The 27,707-nt window shown below is 29.5% G+C and overlaps 1 protein-coding gene across 3 annotated transcripts in view; it reads right to left on the bottom strand.

Moving 5' to 3' along the window:
• The window catches only part of LOC131939497 (calcium-dependent secretion activator 1), a 41,909-nt gene extending 14,306 nt beyond the window's left edge, over positions 1 to 27,603 (bottom strand). For 2 of the 3 annotated variants that reach the window (XM_059297826.1, XM_059297827.1), the window contains exons 1-16: positions 26,692 to 27,603; positions 16,492 to 16,572; positions 16,163 to 16,326; positions 15,459 to 15,485; positions 10,232 to 10,325; positions 8,984 to 9,105; positions 8,728 to 8,839; positions 8,304 to 8,440; positions 8,121 to 8,187; positions 7,875 to 7,983; positions 7,512 to 7,706; positions 5,078 to 5,214; positions 4,533 to 4,720; positions 4,281 to 4,382; positions 3,197 to 3,260; positions 2,955 to 3,078 (exon numbers count right to left, since the gene is read on the bottom strand). In XM_059297826.1, the coding sequence (XP_059153809.1) occupies positions 2,955 to 3,078; positions 3,197 to 3,260; positions 4,281 to 4,382; positions 4,533 to 4,720; positions 5,078 to 5,214; positions 7,512 to 7,706; positions 7,875 to 7,983; positions 8,121 to 8,187; positions 8,304 to 8,440; positions 8,728 to 8,839; positions 8,984 to 9,105; positions 10,232 to 10,325; positions 15,459 to 15,485; positions 16,163 to 16,326; positions 16,492 to 16,572; positions 26,692 to 27,486 (2,518 nt within the window). In that variant the 5' untranslated portion in view covers positions 27,487 to 27,603. The remainder of the gene's footprint in view (positions 1 to 2,954; positions 3,079 to 3,196; positions 3,261 to 4,280; positions 4,383 to 4,532; positions 4,721 to 5,077; positions 5,215 to 7,511; positions 7,707 to 7,874; positions 7,984 to 8,120; positions 8,188 to 8,303; positions 8,441 to 8,727; positions 8,840 to 8,983; positions 9,106 to 10,231; positions 10,326 to 15,458; positions 15,486 to 16,162; positions 16,327 to 16,491; positions 16,573 to 26,691) is intronic. The other variant, XM_059297828.1, reaches the window with a different exon arrangement.
• Positions 27,604 to 27,707: the final 104 nt, after the last annotated feature.

Genomic DNA, 27,707 nt, shown 5'->3' with positions numbered 1-27,707 from the left:
TTGGTAGGAATCACTATCTCAAAAAATAAAAAAAGCAACCCTTACACCTTAAAGGATTTTGTCCTTAATTTAAGATGTAAGCCTTTTAAATTTTTGTTATAAGAATGATCTTTACTTTTACTGTAATTCAACTACAATTTATTTTCTTGCAAGTATCTCTCCATAAAACAGTGGTCTATACTAAAATAAACCATTGGTCTATGCCTCAATAAAAGAGCGGATTGACAAAAAATTAACATATTACTAGAACAAAAATAATTAGGAATAACTTACACTAAACACAATATAAAGCATGTAAAAGCAGAAAAGGATCATATAGGTAGATAAAATAATTTATAAAACAAAAAGCATTTACAAGAATCTGCTATGTTAAACTATTCCTGATGTTATTTATAACAAATACATCTTAAAAAGCAATGGCTATGAAGTAAATTAGGAAAGGAACAAAAAATTACATAGAACACGCCAAATTAAATAGGTGAGGATACATAGGAAAATCTGATGTTCAAACAGCATTTAGGTTAAATGTTTAAAGAGTCATCATAGAGTTTTGAAGAAAAAAATTAGTTGTTTAAAAAACAATGATAATAAGTATTTAAAACACCTAATAACTTTAATAAATTAGCATTAAGGCTGCTACAAAAAAAAATTAATTATAAAGATACATCTTAATACTTGGTTCTTTTTTTCTAAGTACATAATTTCTTTTTTAACATTTTTTATGGGTTTAACCCTTTGAATCTGTGATACTGCATTTTCAGTCAGTGTCTTAACTCTCCAAGCCCCCAAAGACTGATAAAACAGTCTAAGACACCTTACCCCAGATCGACACACCATATATTAAAATGTGATATTAAATAAGTACGTAAATAGTACTATTTGACTTGTGGCAAGTTACTGTCATGTCTGTGCCCACAAACTATTTGTTTTTGTCCTGTTAATCATTTGTAATTTATGATGAAAAGACTATTGACATTTTACCTTTGCCCACACCTACCCATATCAAAATAAGGGTCTACCTACAAGGAAGATGGGCGTACTAAGACAAAATAGTGAATGTACAAATGACTGTTAATTAAAATAAAATTAACTTTGTTGTTATGTTCGTAGTCTTTATTTTTTTTAAATTGAGAGTCTGTTAGCTCAGGGGCACGAGGATTTTAGGACCAGGGGGTAAAGGTTCAAAGGGTTAGATATAAAAATTGGAATTATGATTTTTTTTTGTAGTAAATGGGGACAGTTATTAAATCAAACTACAGTAAAACTGCAAAGAAAAAGAAACAAATAACTTCAGTTGACCAAAGACCTACAATAACAACCTAGTTTTAATGGAAGATAAGAAACTATTGCAAGGAACTTGCAACTCGTATTCATAAACAAATATACATAAAGCTCAATGTAAACAAACTAAAAAAAAAGCATGACAACAAATTTCTTTGAACAATGAAACCTAAATTTTTTCTACAGGCTTATTAATGGTGGGTAGACAGTGATGTGAAGGACATTTCAATTAACAAAAGCTAATAAACTCCTTGAGCAGAATCATAAAAGTATACCTACCACCAGCTCCTAAGGGGGCAAACAATTAGAATAACAATAATAGTTACTGGGCAAGAAGAGATGTAAGAGACAGGAATCTACTAAGAGATTAGAATGAATTTTAATATTTCAACCATGATGTAAATATAAGTAAAGTTTTAAATCATATGTTTAAGCCATTTCTGTTAACAAATTTTTATCAAATATTTTTTACTTATTAGGAGCTATATTTATCTCTTGATCTATTTAGTTATCTATTCATCACTCACAGACTTTGGTTATTTAACTACTCTAGCTACATAATTTATTTTCTATAATATTTATATACAATTCTTTATGACAAATAGCTAAACTACATTATTTGAATTAAAATTATGAAGAAAAACACTATTTTAATGAGCAATTTAGTCTTACTATTTATGGGTGATGCTTCATTAGGAAATTAATATACTATAAAAATGTATTACAATATCATGAATTGCAATATTAGACTTTGTACGCTATCAAAAATAAGTTTTAAAATGAGATCTCAAGCCAAGAAGATCTCTTCAATTTTATATTTACAGTACCTAGAACTTATGTGTAATAAAAGTTGATAAATTCCATTTTGTCTTTCAAGTTATTTTAACACCAGTAACTACTTTGAGAACCATAATAATTTTTTAATAATGAATGTATATGTTGAACTTGTTAAATTAAAACCAGAATACGTTGTACTGATATTGAAGATATATTTAAGTTCTAGAACTCAAAGAATGTAACATTAAAATCATTAGATATATGAAATGTAACTTCTATTTGATAAATACAATTGGTTAAAACTGAACTGATATACTAGGAAAATACTGGTATTTAAACAATCATAATAAGAAGTCTTTTAAAAATAAAGACAAAAACACAACCTAGAATATGCTAAACAAAAAAGAACAAAGAATCTATCACTGTTTAGTGGAATATCTAATAAAGCAAGTGCTGTGAAAAAGTAAATTTTTTTTAACTACACATCAATATGACATAAAAATCCATTTAAATCACCTTTTTTACGGCCTGCATGCCCAAAGACGAAGAAAAGATTATTATGAGAGCAACAGGTATAGACAATTAATGTAGACAAAATATTTGGCTAACTAGACCTACTACAGATGTAAGGATGTTTTGAAAATTACAATAACACTTTGCTTTAGTGTTGACAAACCAATTATTATATGGGAGGGTAGGGGGAGGGGAAGGGTCCATTAAACTGTAACAAAAATAACATTTTAAAACCAAAGATAATGGATCTTAAAAAAAAACAATATCAATTTTGAAGATATTTATCTTTACAAAAAATGCTATTCAATTTAATTCTGTAATGAATTTTCTTTCATTAAAATTACTCATACTTCCAATTCCATTAAATAAAACCAAATACATACCTTCTATTTTTGCATATTCTGAAATTCTAGTATAATTAACAAGAGCAGCATTCTCTAAGCATTTTTTAATGACTTGTCTAACTTCTTCAGGAGGTACAGGAGTTACTATATCTTTCATAAGAACCTAGTTCAAATATAATAAAGTGGCATTAATAATGATCAGTTTTTATCACCTTAAGTTCACAATCTAATTCAAATATTCATCTGCGAATTAAACTTAAAATGTGATCACAAAGATTTACCCTTTCCAGCAATGACAAAGTAGCCTTCAGTGCTCCTTCTGGGCGACCAAAGGGAAAGCAGTATCTGAAATTCAAATAAAAATTAGTTTTCAAAGAGTAACAAGTCAGAAAGATCATAATTTTTATTTCAAGGACAGTTATTAATTTTACAAAACAAAGATTTAAGTAAACATTTTTTTTCAAAATCCTTAAAAATAACCCAGATGTAATGATAAAAAATAAACCGGTAGTGATCTCCCCTAAACTTTCTCGAATATTCTTATATAAAACAACAGGGGATGGTAACTGGGGATATAGTTATGATTTTTAATCCATTTTAAATACTTAAACTTTTAAAAATAGAATATAATCTCATAAAAAAAACATTGCGCACCAAGCAAACGCCGAATAAAAACGCGTATAATAGTGCGCAATATTATTAGTACTTTAAAAATTTACATTAGTTTTTTGAGAAATCGGAAGTAGCGTAAATTACTACTTCCAGTCAACGGAAATTACTCAAAATTTAACAGAAGGTAGAGAATTAGATCTTTTACTTACATGTGAAATTTCATTTATCTATCTGAAATAGTACTCAAGTTATAGGCTTTTAAAAAATTCAAAGTAGGAAAAGTACCACTTCCGGTTATCGGAAATCGCTCAAAAGTTGATACGGATCTACGATTTTGATAAAATACTTATATATGAAATTTCATCAACCTAGCTGTAACGGTACTCAAGTTATCGTGTTTACACACGGACAGACACACACACAGACACACACACAGACATACTGACAGAATTGCAAAGTCCAGTTTTTCAGACTGGATTACGCATAAAACCTCTTAATTTTGATAAATCTGGATTGATAATTTTTGCCCGATTAAAATAAGTCCTCTATACTTCGGATGTGATGAAGGACTGAGGTGTAATACGGTGAAAATTGTTAAAATTTCAAATGATTTTTGTGCACGATTACAATACTTTCTCTATACTTCGTATATACGAGAAAGTAAAAAATGATAAATAAATTATTTTGAACATTTAAAAATAACAACTATAGATTTTAATGTTTACTTTTAATTTCAAACTTAATTATTCAAACCTAAAATGTGTTATTTGGTTTTCCAAAAGTATCCTTAATCTTTCTTTGATTTCATCAAATGTTGTTCTTTCTGCTTGTAAGACTGTGCCTATTCCATCAGGCCTAATATAAAAAATATCATGTTAACTTTGTAAATGTAGTGTTGAGCAGAAATACATTCATTTTAATTAAACCTAAATAAAAAAAACATTTTTACCATTATTTACATAAATGTAATATAATTGCTGTGTAAATATTATAAGAATAAATTACCTATTTCCATGAACATGTGAGGCACAAAAGGCAAAGCTATAATGAATAAGTGTAGGATCAATTAAAATCCCCTTTTCTGCTCTCTCCAGTAAATCATTCAAATAGCATAGATGTCTGTGACAACCTCTTACTCCATAGCGAGAGCAATACTCATCTAATACAAATACTTGACCAGGACTAAACCATCCCTATTAGAGTAAAACAATTTATAAAAAAATAAGAATTTGTTATTCAAAATCATGTAGTGAGGTTAAATTGTCTGTTAATAAATTGGTATTCATGGCAATGGTTCTTTTTATACAAGATGCATAAAATCTTCAGTCATATTTAAACATTACCTTTAATCTTCAAAATTAGATAATTATTTTTTGAAGAAATAATATGGAACTATATTTTAATAAATACACTTTTTGGCTAAGGATATTTATAATTATTAATATTATGTTTGTTAGCATAGTAGACAAGACAAAAGAAACTTTACAAAACAAACAGACAAGACAAAAGAAACTTTACAAAACAAACTGATAAACTAAATGTAGATTTACCAAACAAGTGTAAGCATCAGCCAGCCTATAGTCCAATGTTAAAGTCTGTAGTATACTAAACAGTTCATGATGTTCAAAATTGCATGGGTTGGCAAGAACAAATTCATCTAGACCGTGCTTACGAGCTCTGTCTGCATCTAAAATAGCAAACAAAAATGTTTAATGTTATCATTTAATAACAAAAAAGTGCTTTTATAAACAGCAAGGACAAGACGGTACCAGAGGAAAAATATTCATTTCAGTTATTTTGTAATGAAGTTTGGCCAAAAAGATATTTTAATACAATAGTATGACATGCTTTAACTACTTGATATGACTTTTTCATAAAATTTTTCTTATTAGTAATATTTAGTTGCAAATTTGGAGTAGATTTTAATTCTAATGCGGTATACACTTTTGAAAGTTCATTTTCAAAGGGCATTTTATGTTAAACGTTTTTTAAAAACTAAAATAAAACTATTTAGACAATACAAAATTTAAAAACAAAAAATGTTAAAACCAGCAGTGGGTCTACTTAGGATCTGAGAGGAATTTTTAGTACTTTGTAATAATTTTTAATATTTTAACTAATAATCTTGTTTTTGAAATCCAAGTAATATCTTACAGTAAATGCAGGATAGGAGAGATGAAGGGGGCAGAAGTATTTCTAAGTAACTCATGTTAAACAAAATTGTGATTAAGGATAAATTAAGTACCATGGGATACTTTTTTAAAACTAAAAATTACCCATTGACCTTTTCTTAATAAAGTAGTAATAAAGAAGTTTAGAGCTTCCCAACAAGTAAGGTACATTAGTATTAAGTTTTAAATAAATATACAAACACAAATTGATATTAAACTCTCTGCAATAGGCCACATACAATTTTTAAGTTGGGAAGCTCCCAATTTATAAAGCATAAACTTACAATTAACATACTCTTCTTCTAAAAACAGAGCTAGATTTTAACTGACAATTTAACACCACTAAACCTAAGCTAGAAGTGTTCTACAGCTATAATTTACCTAGATAACTTTTTTGGTTTTGTAGAAATTTTCATTTTTATTAAATGTCTGCTTTTGTGAGAAATCATAGAATTATTTTGTAATCGTTTGATCCCTAAAATGGTAATTTTTCCTGTTGTGCATGATATAATAATTTCCACCAATCAATGAATCGAAATTTAAAATTATATTGTTTAGTAATTAATGGTGGCAGATAACATATTTTTGAGGTGTATTTTTAATGGGCTATTTACCAAGAAAAAAGTTCTATACACAGAGTAAATAACACTTAATGATAGAAAACTGCAAATTTGTTGCAGTATATTTTGCAGAGATCCACAAAAATATGGGACTACATTTATTTTTAAAATTAAGTTTGACTTCATTAAGGTAATTAAATTTCAAATTAAGCTTTCCAGAAAAGATTAGAATTATTATCACTTAGATTATTACTCAAACTTACAAGGAAATTAGTTTTTCATGTAAGTATGATATATGTCAATATAATCATGGAACAATGATCTACTTTGTTGATGAAAAGGTAAAGTCTGCAAACTTTCAAACTTTTAAATACACTTAAAGTAAAAATAATATAACAATTCATTAAAAATTTAATTAATAAAATAGTAAAATGAATTTTTTTAACTTTAGTTTCAAAACCAAAAACTTTACAAATAAAGGTTGAGCTTTAAAACAATTGAGAATATAGCCAACTGTCTATAAAACATCTTCAACGCCTGATGTGCTATGTTTTTATGACAATAGAGAATCCATGAGCTTGATAAAGAAAGATTTTGTTTGAATTATACTATCTACTTTTTAAAAAGCTGAACCCCCTATCTATATCCACATTAGGTTAGGGTTGACCTACAACTACTACTTACTTTTAGTATCAGTTTGGCTGTCTAAAAGAAAATTATACATTTTAACAAATTACATCTAAACAGCACAAATATGCATCACCATTTAACAGCCAAGAAAAGAAAATGTACTTAAAATCTTTTGACATTACTATTGCATGCTTAGAGCTAACATAAAACATTCTAATATTGACAATGATTTGCTCTTTAGATTTCAATATGCTAAATTGATTTTTCCAGTTCTCCCATAAATTTGACTAAAAATTACCGCAAGTTTTATTTATTATTATAAAAATAAAATGACTTAAATATTCTAATGACAACAATTAAAAATACATAAAAGTTATTAGCTCAGATTTTTATGTCCAGTTGAAATAAAAAATAGTTAAAATAATGTCACTTCAGGTTATTTTGAATAAATCAGCTATGTATGTCATTTGTTTTAACTATGCACATTACAAGAAACTAATTAAAAAAGTATTTTGATTTTTAAACAATATCTTAGAAATAATACAACAAGTTCCATTTTACATGCATAGAAACAGCTGAATTTTTTAAAAAGCATATTAGCTTCAAGATTTTAAATTTATTACCTCCTTGCATACGTGAAATCTGTGTGTTTGAAATTTTGTTTGTTTGTACTACTGGTGGTACAGGTTTATGTGTTTGGCCAGTTGCTCTGTAAATTGCTTGGACCCACAAAGTACGCTCTGATTCATCTTCAGTAGCAAAATTTAAACTGTCACCTTCTTTTACCAAGTTGAAGAAATTTTTCCCACCATCTAAATCTGAAAAAAAAAGGTTATAAGTTGCAACACGTTTGCTTCAATAAATTTATAAATGTGGCTGTACCCTAAAACTGTAATCTGTCAAAAAATCTATCTCCACAGACATTTAGCCTAGTGTTATTAACTTTGTTTTTTGTGTTTTATTCTCCACATGCACATCTCAAATACCTTGAAGTGGTTCACAGTAATCTACAGTGAAACCTTCTAATTGCATCATTTCTGTAGGATCAGGCTTCTTTTCTCTATATGAGCACATTGCAAAAGTATACTGTGACACCTGAAAAACAAATAATAATAGATAATCTTAATTTTTTACTACACTTATTTTAACACAGCTAATTTAATGTTTGTACATACTTTAAATTACTATTTTATCAAACAAAAATTTACTATATTTAGGGAGAAATATCATACCTGAACAAGAACAAAGTACCTTTTCTTCCACTTTTTCCAAACTGTTTTACCCAAAGCATACAGATACCTATGAAATATAGAAATAGTCTAACAAAACAAAAAACACAAATGCAAGTAACATATTGGCCACAAATCAAAACCTGTTATGCATTGTTATATATGCAACAAAATTGATCTGCTTACCCACAATGCTTCATATTTTGTGGTTTGTCCATTCTTACTGCTATTTTAATTCTAAGATCATCAGGAAAATTTTTTGTTTTATGCATGTGGTGCCATTCTGGAGTTCGAGAACTATTAGCAGTAGGTCTAATGACAACCTGTAACATTAGTATAATTAATGCTAGATCTAGATAAATCTTTAAAAATACTAGTTAAATAATAAATTATTATTAGTTAGTTTTTCTTCTGCATGATTAGCATTGCCAATCAAAATCAGATTGGCTGAATGTTTAGATCATGGCTTACTGTTTTAAATCTTATATCAAAGCTTCAACACTTTATATTCTAAAAAGAATATTTTGTATAATAAACATAGTAATTCAAATTTAACTTAAATTTTGGGGTGATGAGGCTTGAAATATGTATCAACATAATAATAAATTACCTTTCCTAATTCTTTATCTTCTAAACTAAGCATTCCAGAACTTTCAGTATAAAGTTTAACTTTAACAACTGGAAGTGGATGTGTGGTTGTAAAGTCACCTTGTGTGTCCCATCTGAAAAAAACCATTTATGGATCACTTTTATGAGCCAGTTTATTTTTTTATTTCATAATGGAAAGTGAAAATAATGTTTTTAAAGAAATGTTTAGGTCAAAAGATTTCTCTACATAAAAGTAAAAAATTAAAACTAAAACTGACTGTGGTTTTGATGCCTCTGCTTGATCTGTTTGTAGCTTTTCTCCTCCTTCCACCTCCATTGTGCAATAGACAATTTTATTTGGGGCAAGTGATTTCAGTCCTTTAACTTCAATTACATGAACCTTCAAACACATGTTTTGTAGATTAAATATATATTTGAAACAGAAGCAAGATACAATTAACATTTCCCACAACATGTTTTTATTCCTGAAACTCCTGTCCAACTAGCATTGGCCCAAAGTAAAAGTATTCACAGGGGAGATCAAATTTTTTTAAAACTTAATTGCAGTGTGAATATAAAAACTTCATTATGCATTTTCGTATTGCTCTGGTCCATTTGTGATGGATTTATATTTAATTAATAATTTAGCTAATAAAACAAAAAGTTTATAAGAGACGCCTAAATAATTAAGTTTTTTTGTCATAAATGTTATATTAAAACACAAAGACATACTGACACATCAATCATAGGGAATTTTTAATTGATTTATTGAATTTTATAATAAAAATGCATTACAGCAACAAAGAGGGCTTTGCATTAAAATAAACTCTTTCAAATGCCACAAAATAAAACATTAACCAGAATAGTGTAAAGAAAAAATTATATTGGTTCAAAATAAATAAACTCTGATTTTAAAACTGTGATTTTACTTCACGATTACTGAGAGTATGCTAAATAATACAAAATATTTTCACACACAAACTGATCTGAGAGTTGCCAAGATGATAGTGAGTTAGCTCATCACTCAGGTGGTATAGGTATGGAACCTAAGCAGTCATTATCAATAATTTTTGTTTCAATGTTCCCACCCAGAAAGTGGACAGAGGGTAATCTCAAAACACATGAATGGCTCTAAATCATAGCTATTTTTTTTACATTTGCAGTTCGTGCTAGAAAGAAATTGAATGTGACTTCACTTCTAGCAATTTTATTTCACCACATCCTGCAGTGATGGAGGAATATCAACACCAATGCAATGCATACACAAGGGACGTGCTACTGCTAACTCACGCACAGCGCTGGTGATTTGCTAATATATACATAAATTAGCAAATTTTGTAACATTGATTCTCAAATATTAAATTTCTAAGAAAAATGTAAGGCTAATATTAACAAAATTGTCAAAACCAATTTTTTTGGTCCATTTTAACAAAAATGATCTGGTCCCTTAGGTCAATTGGGTCAACATACCAAAAACTAAAATTTTAAATTGTTGTTAACAAACAAACAAAAAAATATCAATTTACCTCTAGAGTAAATGTCAGTACAACATCCATCTTGGAAAGGCCTGGATCATTGTCTTCATTAATGTCCGATTTAGAAAGTGATGAATGTTGGGCCCTGTAACAAACAAATTATGAACCATTGGTCCAAACAATGGTCTACAATAACCAAACTTTTTTTTTTCATTTTTAAAGGGAGAGAATAAAATTACTTTTTTAAAATTCTATCAGTTCTTTGCCTTCATAAAAATGAGTACATTAACAAGAATTAAAAATGAAAATCATAATTAAGAAAAGTTTTGTAGGTAAAATATCTTATTTTAGGTTAATTTGTAAAATAAATCTGAATGCTGATCTCAGGTATCTAAAGTTAGTGCTTTTTAAAAGCTGTGTTTTTTTGCAAACTCAGATTTGAATGACTTTTACAAAGTTTATGATGTGTATAGCTTTATAATTAAAACTATCTTAAGTTCTAATTTGGATATGTATTTTTTTTTGTGAGTAACAATAACAGACATTTTAAGAACTTAATTCTTTTTACCTAAATAACTATATAGCGGTATACAAATTGTTTTGCTTACAATCTATTATGCTAATTTGAGAAGTATGTATTTTACAGTATATTATTATTGCAAAACATAATTTTCATTTTAATTACTAAAATTAACTTTTTTTAGTCATGTCAAAATATTTAATGAACACAGTACCATGCACTATACATAAATATATGTTTACACTTTAAAAAGCAAAGAAATGTTTGCACATGCTTTCAAAAAAAGTGCATTAGTTTAAACAAAGGACTTTAGGGCCATGCAAATATTTAATTTCTGAAATTGATACATACATTTTTTTAAAAAGTTTACAATCAAATTTTTATTGATTCATTTATATATATAATAAAAAATGTATATTATTAAGCTGATTACTATGTAAAATTGGTTGCTATATTTTGGTAATTATAAATGCTGATAACTAAAAAAATTAACAATAAAGGAAAAGATATATTAGGATAAAGATTATATTAACAATTATAAGCTATTCTAGTAAAATGGGTGGTTCTAGATATTAAACCACCTACCTTCTTTAATCAATTAAATAAATGTAAAAAAAATAATATAAATAACACTTTGGCTAGTTAAACAATTTCAGTGAAATTAAATTTGCATTAAAACCATGATTAGATACAATTTTAAAATCAATGCTTAAAATAAGAAAGGCAGCTTCAGGGAAAAAATTGTAAGACATAAAACTAAGCTTTTACTTTTAGTAACAGGAAATGAGATGAGCATAATTTGTAGGAATAATTAAACAGGGTTTATAGATGTCTAAAACATTATTAACAGAGCACAATAGCACTTTGAAGAACACCTTAGTTTAAAAAAAAACAACCCAGGTTTAGTTTGCTTGATTTAAATAATTTAGTTTCTCATTTCAAAGCTACATGAATCTCACTGTTACATTATGGATCTTACTATCTTATATATAACTATGACTGGTTTATTGAGATGATTCTGTTTGTGCCCACTTGTATAATTTGTGCACATCATACATGGACAAGTAAGATTACATGGGAACAAAAGCAAAAATGAATTTACATTTTAAAAATTCACCTTTATTTTCTGGATCTAAAGTTAATATGTAGGGAAAACTTATTCTAGGGCAACTAACACTCCACCCAGGACAATATATTCAGACTGGGAACAGAGTATGTAGATAACAGGCACCCCCTTAATTCTAAAAGATGTAGGCACAAAATTATGTTGATGTGAGGGTTGCTAAAATAAAAGCTTTTCTCTTCAATGAATGAGCATTGAGAAAAACTTAACGAAAAATAAAAGTTATGTTAGCCTTATTTTTCCCCTACGTTAGTAATATTGTAAACCATTCATCTAGACATATTGAGAAAAAAATATATAAAGTAGGTTAGAAAAAAAAACATATAGGTCAATAAAATTATTCAAATATACTAAATATATTAAAGGCATTGAAAACTTGTGAGAGAAAATTGCTTAAAATATAAAATATTTTTAAAATGTCACAAATAAACATCTTTAAAAATTATCTACCTATATAAAATCTTTAAACTCAACAAATTAACTTCTATTCTTATAAAAATGTTTCCTCCGTTTTTACTTTCTTGTATTTTGAGTATAGGAGGAGGATTGTAATAAAAAAAAAATCAAAATCAAGATTTATTTTACACCATCCTGAGTTAGAAAAATCCAGTTTTGTAATCTTGCCTTGAGTCCATTTCAGTTAGGTGAAAGAAATTTCATACATTAGATCTTATACATAGGTTTCTATCAACTTTTGATCCATTTCCTGTAACCTTATCTGGTACTTACTTCGCTATTTCGCTCTCAAAAAACCAATAACTTAACTGCAGTTTCAGTTAGGAGGACAAAGTTTCACAAAAAGAAGTAGTAGCTTGTATTTGAATGTTGCTGTAAAATTTTGAGTGATTTCTGGTTACAACAAGCGCTACTTTATTCTATTTCCATGTGAACATAATTACCCTTTTAGTTAGTATAAAATATTATGTTTAGGTTACTTAAATTTTTTAATGATTTCTGATATCCGGAAGTGCTTTATTCTATTTCCGGGTTCTAAACTATCAAAAACTCAAGTATTGTTTAAGTTAGTTGGACAAACTTTTGGAATCGAAAATAGTATTATACCCTTTTTCTGTGTACTTTATTTCCATGATTAAAGACAGACAAAATTTCATATATAACATAAATATGTAACATATAATAAACCAGTATTTAGTTGAATTTCATCTTTTGATTAATTGCCAATATCTGGAAGTGGTACTTGATTCTTAAAATACTCATAAGTTGTAAGTATTAATAATATAAATACGTTTCTATCTAAATTTTAAAGCCAACTTTATACAATATTCTCATAAGGCACTTAATTTGAAAACCTTTTTAAAAAGTTTTCTTGGTTTTGTCACAAACTTACTTACTATTTCTATAGCCCAATTCTACTCTAAGTGCCATCCCAACTCTTGGAGATATTTCCTGGTTTTGTTTTGATATAACTGCCTCGAATTTCCAAGTAAAAAAATGAAAGGGTGTTTTTAGATTACAAGTAATAATTTATAAATACTGGAATACATTTTTTAAAGAATCATTAAAGCTTTGTAGAAGGTGAGCTAATTTTCTTAAGTTTGTTTAAGCACAAAGTAAATTATTGTCATGATGGATGAGTCGGCAAAAAAAGCTCATGGTTGATAAATTCGAACAGTCTCGAGTTCAACCCCACTGGCAGATAAATCTCGATCCCCTTCAACACTAATAATTAAGAACTAAGAAGAAGAAGAAGAAGTCATGATGGATAATTCTATCAAAATGTAATAATTCATACATATATATTTATACAAATTTGGATTCACACTTTAACCCTTTCAGCACTAGTTACAGTTATCACATTTTACAGTCTAAGGATTATTTCACACCCAATGGCATTACATGTTTGCTATTTGATATATTTTGCTTTTGATAGTCAAACCAAAGAGAGATGGCAAAGTTATTTCAAGCTATTTGATAATTTTTTCAAAATAATTTTTTTTTCTATTGTGCAGTACACTTTGAAGACAATCATACATTTATGTTATATGATTTTTTTAAAATTCTGTTAATTACCAACAATTTTAAAAGAATAAGTATATATTCATACCACTGGTTCAATTTGGGGTTGTATTTTTAGGCTTTCAGTTAAGTAAAATGTGTAGTTATATTCCAATTTATTTTAAGACATATTCTCACAGAGTTAAGTCTCTTTTCCTATGGTTGGGGGTAGAAATTAAGTGATTGTGAAGTTAAGGCTGAAAGGGTTAATTACATCATTAAGCACAAAAGTGTATAGCATCTAAGTTCTACTTGATGGTATGTTATGATGAAAAATGTTTCTGTATTTATTATAATCATAGTAGTAATTTGTTTTTTTTTTAAAGAACAAGGCACTGTAGTGCAAATACAAGTAATTTAACAAGAACTGAAAAACTTGTTTTATTTCTTAGTTCAAAGAAGCAGTGCTAAAATCAGCTTTGATTCACTTTTATAAAAAAAAATATATTAGAACATCAGAGAAAAGATAGAAGTCTCAGTTGTTGTTTTTTTTGTTTAGTTTACTTGATTTTTTTTTCACTTAGTATTATGCTAAATTGATTACATGAAATATTTCCCATAAAACACATAATTATAATTTAAAATCTTGTAAATATTCAGTCAATCAAAAAATAATTAAGAGGTGAAAGGTATGTGACGCCTAGCTAGTATGTGTTTAGCAAAAAAAAATTATACAAAAACCCAAGCACAAAAAATACCCTGTTTGGGTATTAAAAAAGATCCATTTACTCTACACAAAATTTTTAAAAATATGTAAACATGCTATATCTGTTCACCTAAAACTTGCCCTTTGATTCCAAGGTGGTATAAAAAAAGCATTTGATTAAAAAGATCTTACAGTACATATTTTAAAATATCACCATTCCATAACTTAAAAAACTAGCAATTAGCTTATGTTTAGCCATATAAAATAAACTCACCATTTCCACAAAAAAGAAAAAAAAAAGTATAAATATAAATAAATCAAAGGCAGTAAACCATTCAGCTGATTAGGGTACATAATTTACAAGAAAAAAATGTCCTTATTAGACTGATGAAATGGTACAGAAAAAAGAGGTACACCATACATATTTAAGTATTTAAAAGACCATTTGGTTTTTTATTTTTACAGATAACTGTTATATCCTTAAGAATTTGAAATAACGAAACTTTCTTTGAAAATTAAAAAGAATTTAAATGAACATTGTTTACAATATGGTTGAAAAAATAAAGTTTGCTTTGTAGACTATTGAAAATTGCAAAATGCTGTTGCTTGACATCTATAAACTAAAATTACAATATTCTTATCACTACTTATCTACTTTTTTTTCTTGATGAACAATACTATTATTACAAGTGCTATATGAAATCAATCCACATACTAAGAAATAAGTTTTAAAAAATATTTCTACAAGGAAGGGTTTTCAATCTAGGGGGTTAAAAATGACCACAGATTGGTCCACTTGCAAAGTACATTCCCGAATAATTTATTGATCTAAAGGACTATATAAAATAAAAGAAACCCACAATAACAAACAAATAAGGAGTGATGAAAAAAACCATAAGTATAGGAAACTCAGCACAAATATGTTTGCAAATAAATCATAAATATAAAGAGTTGCCAACACTATTTTTAATACCTTGTAGGTGAAGTTTGGGCAGCAGGCCTGCTCAGCAGAAAGGTTAACAGTAGAACAAAGGGTATATATTGATTTAAGAGTTATAGATATGGCAATATGGGCAATGTTTACCAACAACCATAGATCAGCTGTCTTATTTTTATTAGTACTTAAAGCTGAATTGTTTTGTTTTTTTTATTTTGTTCAGGGAATAATGATGGCTAAAAAGGTAGATTTATAATAATAATAAAAAATTACAGTGTTTCCAATGGTAATCATTATTCTCTGATTTAAATTTTTAAAAAGGCAGATTTTTAAAATTTAAAAAGCTATTGAAGAACAGTAAAAACTTAGAGAAAAAAAGAAACAGAACAAAGCTCAGACCTGATTAATTATAAAATTGTGATGTAAAAAAAAGTTGACAGGCAGAAATTTAATATTCTTCTTTGCTATAAACAAAAAAATGTGCTTAAAAGCTTTAAATATAGTTTAAAATGTTTTTAAGTATTACTTTTTAAAAAAAACTGACAGCATAAAAAAAAGTATTTGTGTGTTTAAGAAGTACAGTCGACTGTCACAAAAAGTGAATTTTGAATAATATTCTAGGATATAAGGATAAAGTACCTTTTGTATTAAATATTTTAAATATAAATAACAAATAAATATGCTTTTTTTAAAAATGATGGTACAAAACAAAAACAAAATACGTGCACAAATAAAAATACCTGTTGTAGCGTTTCAGCTTTTGCAAAGAGTACTTTGAATCAGTTCCCCCCTTTGAAACTGGCAGGCTTTCAAGGTTGGACTTTAGAAGATTGATGGAAGACTTAAGCTCCTCTAAATACATGCTTTCCATTTCTTTCACAACAAATTTTGGGTGTCTTCTAGTCTGTAGGTAAAAGGAAAAAGAAAACAAATATAAAGGTGCTTGTGGTATTAATATACTAAATATTGCATCTAAGTTTTGAGTGATTTTATTATGTACAGTATATTTGTTCCCCAATTATTATACTTGGTAATAAATTAAAAACAGCTAGGGAGTGATAATACTTACTCTTGCCATTTGTTCAACATTATGAAGTCTGCCATCTAATTCACGCCTTACTTGTGCTGCTTGTTCATCTGCATTATCTAACTGAAATTAAAAAATTAGATGTTAAAATTAACCAAGTACAATAGAGATTGAGGGATTTTTCAGATGAAAATACCTTTTGTTAGTGTATATAGATCTAGACATCAAATTGCTCAGCTATTATCTCCCCAGTAGATATCAAACAAATAAAGTTTTTAGCTACATATTATTTATCAAAATCTTTTTAATATAAAAATGAATATAAAAATAATTTTTACAGATGAGTCAAGTTAAATAGTATTTACTTAATAACTTCCTAAATATTTTCAGTTTTTTTTTTAAAAGTGTTACATTTTTTAAAACTATTACTATTAGCAGTACTATGAGGATGGGGGGAGAGAGTTGCAAACCTAGAAACAAGAGACTTATTATTTTAAACACATGCAACTATTTTGTTTTTTAACGCTATTTTGTTTTCAATAGAAATCCTGTTACACTTCTGAAAATAAATTGCATTACTTGTTTCACTAACTTTAATTTGTTCTTCAAATACTTTTTACCTAGAAGTCTATGCATAAAATGAAAAAATTGTGCAAAAATAGGGAACAAAAAAAAAACTTCAGATAAAATGTAAATGCAAAAAGGATTTTTTTTGTGCTAAATTCAGGGACAGTGCAGCTTTCTAAAAATAGAACTTTGTTAACCTAGAATATAAATGATCAATAGGGCTATGAAACGTTTAGAGTAGGGACGAATAATGATGTTGATGAGAAGCCATTTGAGGGATGCAATCAATAACAATAGGATGCAAGGAAGGATAGAAAATATACATAGAGAGAGAGAGAGAGAAAATAAAAAAGTGGGTGGTATGAGATGGGATTTAAACACAGTTTTGACTTGTTTTCCCAATAAATTGAGCGTCATTACATTTCTACTGTTTAAAAGTCACAACTTGGTATCTTCAAAAAGTTCTATTTCTTTTAGATTTTAAACTTGCTACAGTCTATAAAAAATTAAAATAATATAATCAGTATTCTGTAAATGCTGAGTTAAAATGATGAGAATATTCTGTAATCTAGTCTGGAAAATATTAATTTATATTATAAAAAATTTCTGATCTTTTAAGTTTTCACAGCAGACCCCTAATTTCATTCTGGAGAAAAAAATCACAGCTAACATAACAATGGGTGATTATGACCTTCAGAGTAATCAGGGAATAGCTATGGGCCAAAAGCCAAAAATGCTTTTTAGCCACTAATCTTTAGAATTAACTTTTCAGTTCTATTTTTCATATAATTACTGACAAGTATAAAAATATATTTTAGCAAAGATTCACAATGCTTAGAAAATGTACATAAAAATAAACATTACTTCAAACAAAACATCTATTCAACTCTTATTATCTAAGGATTACATGTGTTAAATTTAAATAAAATAGAAAACCTTAGTTTTCCTTCTGTTTAAATGGGAATGATAAGCAAAATAAAAGCTCTTACCCATTTTATTATTAACTGGCTATAATCATCTTGTCCACTGTCAAAAGTGACCAGTGGCTTTAGCCACAGAAAACAATCTTTCTTTCCCATTAAAACTTTATGAATTTTAATAGATTTATTTTGTAGAGCATGCCCAATGTTTTATAAGCCACTGTTCCTAATTAAAAAAGTCAAATTCCCTTTTCAAATTTGATGGTGTATAGGGCAAGTGAAGAAGAGTTCACTTGTTTCTGTGACCTCGGCATATGAAGAGATATTGTGGTCAGCACTATGCCCAGCCGCCTTTACTTTCCCTAATGTGAGTTAGGTACCCATCAGAGTTGGGTGGACTCAGTGACGGTGTACTGACTTGAACCCGGATTCGAACTCCATACTTACAGGTTAGCAGTCCAGCTCTCTACCGCTAACCACTCCGTCCCTACTGTTCATAAGCCTATGTTCATAATTTTTATACCTCTGAGGTAAGGTAGTGATGAAGAAGAAAGAAATAGATCATGAGCCTGATGTGGCTTTACAATAAAGTGTACAAAAATAATACTTGAAAATGATAATTGCTTTATACTAAAATATACTTTGCACCAGTTTTAGTCAATACGAGCCGAACTGCGGCATATCATACGCCGCTATTTAGTTGTTTTATTTTCTACTTTTCAGTAATTCATAATTTGTGAATTCGACAGTACCAATGCTGCCACTGAAAATATTTGCTTTAAAACACTATCAGTAGGTCGTTAAGAACAATACTACCCCCCACCCTCCTTTCCCCCAACCCCTACCCTACACCCCCCCCCCCCCACCGTGAAAGCAGCCTCTTCTTAGTTACCTCCCCTAAGTTTAAAATAGTTTCAAACTAAATTATCTGCCCCTAATAGCCGTCAATAAACCCGCTCTATGATTGTAAACATTTAGCCTGAACCACAGCTCACCAGACCATGTAGGGGTGGGGTGGTAGGAAGCGCGCTTACAGCTTGTTTTCTACCGTCTCCAAGAAGAGAATTATATATATAGATGGGGGAATGGCAATTATTATAATTTTATAACATTTTATATTTTTTCTCAACACTTTCTTCTTCGTTCTTAATTTTTAAAACGTTTGACTGCTTTTCTTTCGGGATGTACTTCCATAGCTTTTGCGTGTCCAAGAAACATCTGCAAGGCAGCAGTTAATTTTAAAATTTTTATCTCTCATTTGCTTGGGGTCAGAGCTTGGGGTTTTTTGAGTTGGCAATCATGTGCTCTCCCACCTGACCACTGTTAACATTTAGTTACAGACAATGTTAAATCACTATAAATTACTAGCACTGCAAAGTATAAATACACTAGATATGTTATTGAATTAATAATAATATACAGGATGAGTTTTGAGAGGACTATTAACAGAGAGGTTAATAATTGTTTTACTAGGGCTCTCCTCTTTAAAATCTTTATAATACTGCTGAGCTCTTTTATTAGGGGTGTCAAACTGATTTATTAAAACAGTCCCAGAGCTTTTTTGAAAGTTGTTATCTCAAGAACTCAGGATTCTAAGATATTGGGTACTAAATTTGTTAATATATCTCAAGTAGTAAAAAAGTTATGTTTTAAAAGTTGCTTTTTAACTTTTTTTTTCAACACCATAAAAGGTGCCATGTTTTAGAGGTTACATCTGCAAAAGTATATGACACAAAATCTTTTGAACTCAACACAAAGCCACTTACTCAGAGAACAAACTCAATTTTTTTCAAACCTCAAAAAATGTACATCATTTAAATTAATTGCATTAAAATTGGCTTTTCTCACTTTATGATAAAATTAAAAAGGGAAGTAAAAAACACACATTTTGTATTTATTTTTTTTAAAATCCACCAAAAAATGTCTGATGAAAGAGCATACTCGATAAGTATATCAAAATGTAGGGGAATAACACTTCTTTGAATTTAAGTAACCTGTATGCCATGTCCGTTTGAAACACATGTTTAATCAGAAGAGTGAAAGGGTTCACAATCTGTCAAAAATGCTTCTGCTTTAAAAAATTACAAAAAATAAATTATGACACCTGCAGTACATCTGGCTATATTGAAATACAGAACAACCATAGCTCTTAACAGGTAAGCAGTGTTTGTATCTGTAACTTATTTATATGCGATCCAATGGTGGCTGGAACAGTGCAAGGGTCCCATAATGAAAATTATTTTTGTCTAAATAATTAAAAGTTTCTAGAACCAGACAAATTTTTATGAAATGTAAAGTAGGGCCTATACATTATGTACTATTTAGTTTAAAAATCATCTATGAACTTGGCGCGGTTTCCTACTTTAAACTAAACCCTTATATTGTTGACAATGGCGACAAAAAATTACGTGGAAGTCTAATCATTGAACAGAGTTGTATCTTTAATAATAAAAATATAATGAAGAAATAAACTATAAAACTAGACTCACAAACTTGTTTATTAAGTAGCTATGGCTTTCTTTCTTCCACCGGGCCTAGAGCGATTTTAGTGATTACTATAGTGTGTTTTGTCGAGCTCTGCCTTTTGTGACCTTGCTCAGAATCACATGCTAATTTTCCAATTTCTTAGTTTTTATAACATTTAAAATATTTAATCTATTATGCATTTTTTTTTTGTTTAGCATCACACTAAAGGCTATTCAATTTTGCACATTTTACAATATTTGTATAGAAATAAATTGAACAGTCAGAAAAGGCCCGCGAGTTGAATGAGAGAGCGGTCAAAATCTGTTACTTGACTGCTGTTAAAAAATCATCTCATTGATACTTTTCAATTGGTAAATGAGATATATTGAGTATTATCAAACACAATAAAATTATGCATAGTTTACATTTTATGTGATATAATTTATACCAGCCTATTGGATAGCAGGATGTCTTTGCTTAGGTCTCCATTACCACGTAAAAACCAAATTGTTTTTGCCTTTTTCAAAATTGTGTTTAATTATACAGAAAATACTAAAACATCAAATACATCCAATATTTAGAAGTCTGACAAAACCTAACAGTCAGGTTTTTATAACCATATTTATTTTGAAAACATAGATTTTAAAAATATTTTATACCCCTTTAAGAGACTATTCACGCTCATCTCCATTAAACTGAACAACTTTGTTTTATCATGAGTAGGTATAGATTAAGAGAAATAAAACGGGGATTCAATTCAATACAACAAAGGCATTATTTAGTGAGAGTGCATACATTATTCAAGATCTAGTCGCCTCTAGAACACAAACTGAATAAGACATAAAATAATGATAGCTTAGGGCAGCAAATGCTAAATTAATCACAAGTGAAATTGCTTTCATTAAGTAGTGTGTAAAATTGCTTTTTAAGTAGTTGTATATAACTCCATAGTCTAAGAGACCATTGGCTAATTCAAATTGTTCATTCGAAAACCAAGCACAACGTCTGGGTAGTAAGATGAGTAGAGCCAGATGCATCAGACCCTTCTCTCCACGTAGCTGATGATTATATTTTGAATAGCGCATTTAATTTCAGAAAAATATGCTGAATAAAATCATTTTCAATAATCATATCAATAAAATTATTTTATATCACCAAAAACAACTGTAAAGAATTTGTTTCTAGCTAGTGGTCAACATTTGACATGTTAATTTTTTTTTCTAGTATTTTTAGATTTTCAGGTGAAATAAAATAAACAGGGAGTGATCTCCCCTAAATTTTCTCAAATATTCTTAAATAACACTACTGGGGATGGCATCTCGGGATATAGACATGATTTTAATCCATTTTTTTAATTACTTAAACTTTTTAAAATAGAATAGAATTTGTAGATAATAGCACACCAAGTGAACGCCAAACAGAGCTACAAATTTGATATTATACTTATATATGAAATTTCATCAACCTAGCTCTAACGGTACTCAAGTTATCATGTTCAGAGTCACACACATACATACAGTCAAGATTGCAAAACTATGTTTTTCCGACTCAGGGAGGTGTAAAATGTCAAGATTTGCAAAAATCTCTTTTTTTTTTTAAAGATGGTTTAATAGAAATCTGTGAAATTCAATGAATAATGCATACTCAATTAAATTTAGTTTTACTTCAAAAGCTGTTATCCTAAAATATGTATGAACAATGAAGAGTTGAAGCTAAATTAATGGCCCCTATTATTATACTCTAAGTGATACAAAAAAGTAATGTAACAGTACTGAGGCAGAAGACAAAAACAAGTTTAATACGCTGTTTTACTTTACATGTTTGACAAACCAGATTGTTTAAAGTGAGAGTTTCCTGCTAAGCACTTGCATTTCATAAGCATTTCAGAGTATATTGCATTAAATTTAATCAAATCTGATTTTTTTACATTTTTATTTGCTAAAAGCTGAACGAGGTCTTATACAATCAATTTTCTGAAATTCAGTATTTTAACTGGAAATGTTGAGGGTTGTCTTCAAAGCCATTAATTTGGTAGCCAATTTTGTTCCAGCATATTACTTCAAGCACACATTGCATTTTATGAGCACACATTTTCCATATCTAGTTTTCTGATGTTAACAGAATGGTAACTGATATTTTCTAGAATGAGTATTATCTTGACAGTGCACAGCTGTTACAATGTGTACAACACACCTGGTACATTAAGTACAAGCATTCATGCTTCTGCTATAAAGTGATTAAATTGTTTAACCACATTTAGTCTTATCAGGAAACTTATTCTTACTTCAGGACATACTATGAGATTTTCAGGAGATTCCATGAGGTTCTGGAATTTTTAGGGGGGGGGGGGGGGGGGGGGCACTTGAGCCATGAATGTGGCTAAAACATATCTAGTTTTATATATTACAATAGATGAGTAGCCAGTGTCACATCCGATCATGTTTCAACTCTACACATTTAAAAACAATTAATAAAAGCAATAAAAACAACAACAAAAAAAGGGGGGGGGGGGGAATATTTACTCCTTTGTATGATAATTTCTTACATTCAAATTTAAAACATTAAAGAAGTGTCTCTGTGATCTGTCAAAATATGATTAAAAATAAGTGCATGTTGATAAAATCTTATCCATACAAATGAATGTGTGAAGCTTGCTTCAATCTTGAAAAACCAAGGAGTGAGAAAAGTGAAAATTATTTGCTTTCAACCTAAACATGACAATAAAGCTACTGATGAGAAAATAGCCATACTTAGAAAAGGGACAAAACTCAGTACTTTCAAGGTGTATTTACATTAAAAAGCAGATAGGCCTATATCAAAATATGGATTCCATTAACATGTAAGATAGCATAGGCTGATTAAAAGAGAGATAGCAACAATAAACTACCATCATGTTTTAAAAGTTAAAAGTATTTGGTTTGTTCATTTAGCTATACCATACAAGCATTGCTAAGTCAATAAAACAAAAAGAATGGCTTTTACTTTAGAAAATGGAATTCAACATAAAGAAGTAGTGTTCATGGTTCAAACTTGGATACAAAACCTTGACAGAATAGAAAGAAGTGAGCTATTGAATAAGGATCTTGATTAAATGATTATGTAAGTTGTAAAACTACTAATGATTATGTAACAATTCTTTGAGCCTCCCCCCCCCCCCCCCATACATGCCATCATCATATAAAATGGTGGCATAACAAAATTCCAACTCCCCCCTATGCTCCAATTAATGTAATTATAATAAATGTCACTAACATGTTATGTTGCTTGAACCCCCTACCCCATTTAAACCCTTACATTTCTAATTGTCACAAAAATAAGTAAAGGCCCCTCCCTTCAGTGACTCTATCAATGAATGACCATAATGTTTGTGGTAGTTTTCTATTACTACCTTAAATAGATAAATTCCTCAATGCATATCTACATTTTTATTGGTTTTGTGCACCAACAATTTTTCAATATTCAAGGCTGGGCATTCACAAACAATTACTAATTTGTATTTTCTTAAATATTAAGTTAACTACAAAAGTTATAAAATATGGAAGAGCCCAGGTGATGAGAGTGGTAGATTTAATTAAACTTGTGGTGAGGAAGGTTGATGTTAATGCTTTAAACAAAAATATTAAATATTGATACTCTGCTATGTGTGGGTATTTTCTTACTAGGGCTTACAGGGAGCCCGAGCACAGCTCCTCCGAAAATTATTATTTTCCCCGCAGAAACCTCAACAAAACCTCTACGTATGTTGTGATGTAAGATGAGGACAGGGTCGACAATAAACCAGCACGAAGTCTGTGTATAAATAATTAACTTCTTAATTGCTTGAAAGTACATATGAGACCTAGGCTGTCTATTAGAGAATGGACCCCCTAACTTTCCTAAACCCACCTTTTATATTTTATACCCTACCTAACCTTTAAGTTTCCTGCCCTATATGTCACTTCCCTCCCAATCGTTCCTATGTTACAGAATTGTGTGTACTATTTATTTACATTCTTTAATCTCAATGTAACTAATATAGACTATAGTTTGAAGGATAATGAAAACATGTAAACAAAAGGGACACTACTCTAAATATTTGCAAATACTTAAATGTAACAATCCTAAAACAAGGTTGGGTGTGATTTTTCTCTATATACGGCTTGGCACTCAAAGTTTCTGAGCAGCTATCTTATTCTTAGCACTTTGTATTTATTGATGAGCCTCCTGAATAAGAGAGTCAGGGTAACTACTTGATACAGCGGTAAAACTGCACCAGGTGCATCTGCCAGCACCATAACAGTTGAGTGACCCAGAGCACCCCAGTGAGCACTATTGCCCTTACGTTTATTTTAAAGCATGCGATATTCTATGGTTACAAAAAGCACCATGGTGCATACACACAATTGTATTACAGATGAAATACTGTGTGCTTCTGGGCGGTAGCTTGGACAAACTCTGCGCAGTAACAACTGTATTCCAATAAATATAATGCCTGCTTTGTTTACATTTAAATAACTCAGGTTTTAGAAAACAAGGTCACACGTCTAAAAATACACGATTGGTTACACATATAATTTTCTTAAAGTTAAAGTATTGCATCTGGTAGCAGCAAAGCTTGAGGCAGGATTGATAGTATACATATATGTATAGACAGAGAGATAGGTAAAAAAATTTCATATGTATGCATGTATTGTTTAGTAGTAATGCATAAAACCAATTTTAAACACTGTTCCATAAGGATTAATACAGATTGTTAATGTTTTAGCTTTTTAAATCTGCATCAGTCAGTGTGTGTGTAAGTTAACATATCCTTTTCTGCCAATCAGTTACACTGTAACTGATTGGCAGAAAAGGATATGTTAAAATATTTGTGGCTGAATTAAAAGCTTTAACTAAATTTAGAAACTTTATACTTTATTGAGTTAAAAATATTAATCCTATTCATTGATTTATTTTTATTTAATTGTAGGCCTATATATTTATCAAGTAATTATTAGTAATGTAATATGTCTTCTCTACATTATAATCTAAAGCTTTGAGGGCAATTCAGTTAGTAAGTAAGCAATACTAAATCAATTAAAATGAATAAAAAAATCTACATCAATACACCTAATTATTGTTAAATGTTTTAAAATTTATAATGCCAGTTTTATAACATATAATGAATGAAAATTTTCATTCATGACTGCTTTTGATAGACTATTTGACATTACCAAAGTAGATTTAAATCTAGAAAGTTTAAGTAACTTAATTTGGAAACTGGTTACTTAACTGAGCAATTATATTAAAAAAGAGTAAATTTGCCAGAAGATTAACTTAATGACTTAATGAAAAGTAAAACTGAAATAGCTTAGGCCCAGAATATATTTTTTAAATACATTTTGAACAAAACCATAGGCTTTATTCTTAAAACATCAATTAACTTTCCTGCAATAATTGGGGGTAGAGGTTGTTATGTTGTCCAGTTAGTAGTAAAAAAGAAATTGGCCTATAAGGTATTTACTAATTACTTTACAAAGTGACTACTCAGAAAAAGATTTTTCGCCCCTGTGTCTCCACTTGGTCGGCAAAAGATAGTTCTGCGCATGCGCAGTGACCTTAATAGCTGAGCTAGGGTGATGGCTAGCGTTAGGGCTAAGGGTAGGTTTAGGGCTAAGGTTCTGTGGTTGGTTTGTAAACACAGGCGTTGGTTTGTAAACACACGCATGCGCAGTACCATCGAAAACATCGCCACGAAGGCAAGTCGTAGTTTCTCTCAATTGCGCATATCTTTTTCCGGCTAGAATCGGCCTTTATTTTATGTTGTTTATTTACATTAACTTGTATAGGCCTACTTTTGAGTATACTGTAGAGATTTTTCCTACCAATTAAATTTTTTAAAAAGAAACAAGGGTTTAAGGTTATTAGTATAAAATATTACATGCATCTACTATTAGCAAACTAGACTATGATTTTAGTTGGTATTAAAATGTTTAAATACATTCTGATTAAACTATTTGCAAGTCAAGCTACATATAAATTATAGGCTATAAATCTACTTGATCATTAATATTATAAATTATGCCTAATAAACAAACACGACTATTCTATAAAAAACATATAGGGTCAATAACTGGTGAATGGTATGAAGAATCAGCTCGTTTGGTTTACTATATCTACAAATAACACAAAACTTCACTTTACAGAAGTGTCCATTGTCCAAATGCATGTTGCAATCATTTATAATGAAGAAGGTCTAGTCTAGTCTAGTAGTATAATATCCCAAAAAAATGTTTAAATTTGACATTTATTAATAAGCAAAGCTGTGTACCTGGCATGCATTGTAGAGAATCTGATGTTCATACTTTTTAACATTCAAAATATTCTGGAACATTTCATATAACTGTTCTTTGCTGAGAATTAACTCGGATGCTGCAGTAGAAATCCTTTGTGGCTGTTTTCGAGGGTCTTCATCCCCACGATAAATTGCATCAAATTTAGCCATCCATGAACTTAAAACTGTTTCTTTACTCAAGCCATCTATTTCTGGTAAACTCCTTACTCGCTTCTCAATATTGTTTTTGAAAACTTCCCGAAAATCATTTGCTGAGCAACCACCACTGCGTACCATGTTTGCTACCCTGTCACTTTTTAAAAACACTTCGTAATAGCTTTGAACAGCATTAGTGAAAGCCTCATCTGCTACTATATGAGTTTCTCCTATTAAAAATGCATGAAAACGTTCTTTAATTGTTTGAAGCTGAGCTTTTGTAACTTTAGTTTGCCTTCTTGCCATATCTGTGGGTTGTTTAGCATTGAATGGATAAGCAATACAACGCATAACAAAAACATACAACTGAAGCCTCCTTTTACGTTCCTCCTCTTCTCGTTCGCTTTTGTCAAATTCTTCAATTTTTTCTCTATCACTTACTAGAGATGGGCTGGGACTTGACGGTCTGATACTGTTTGAACGGGAATGTCCACCCACAACACTCAAGTTATCCCCGCTAGCAGACAAGCTTCTCTGCTCAGCACTTGGTAGACTAAGCACATCTGAATTATTTTCATCTCCATCTTCAACCGCAGCATTATCCGATTCCTCCTCACTAGAAGAGGGATCAAGCATGTTAGTGGGTTAGTAGGATGAATGAAATAGTATCTTATTAATCAAGAAAACCATGCAAAACCAGTATTATTGTTATACAGAACATCAGACATTGATATGTGACATTATTAGCTTCGCGCATGCGCTTTGTTTACTTGTGTACGGAAGCAAACAAGATCCAAGTGATACTTTTAAACAATAAAATTTTAAAGTTTATGTATCTAGCTAGAATACGTTTTTAA

The sequence above is a fragment of the Physella acuta genome, unplaced genomic scaffold (genome assembly GCF_028476545.2).
Source record: "Physella acuta isolate Inbredline_101_S28 unplaced genomic scaffold, ASM2847654v3 ptg000281l, whole genome shotgun sequence".
NCBI classification, from domain to species: domain Eukaryota; kingdom Metazoa; phylum Mollusca; class Gastropoda; family Physidae; genus Physella; species Physella acuta.
The sequence above is the reverse complement of the archived record's forward strand: the minus strand, read 5'-3'. Positions and strand labels throughout refer to the sequence as shown.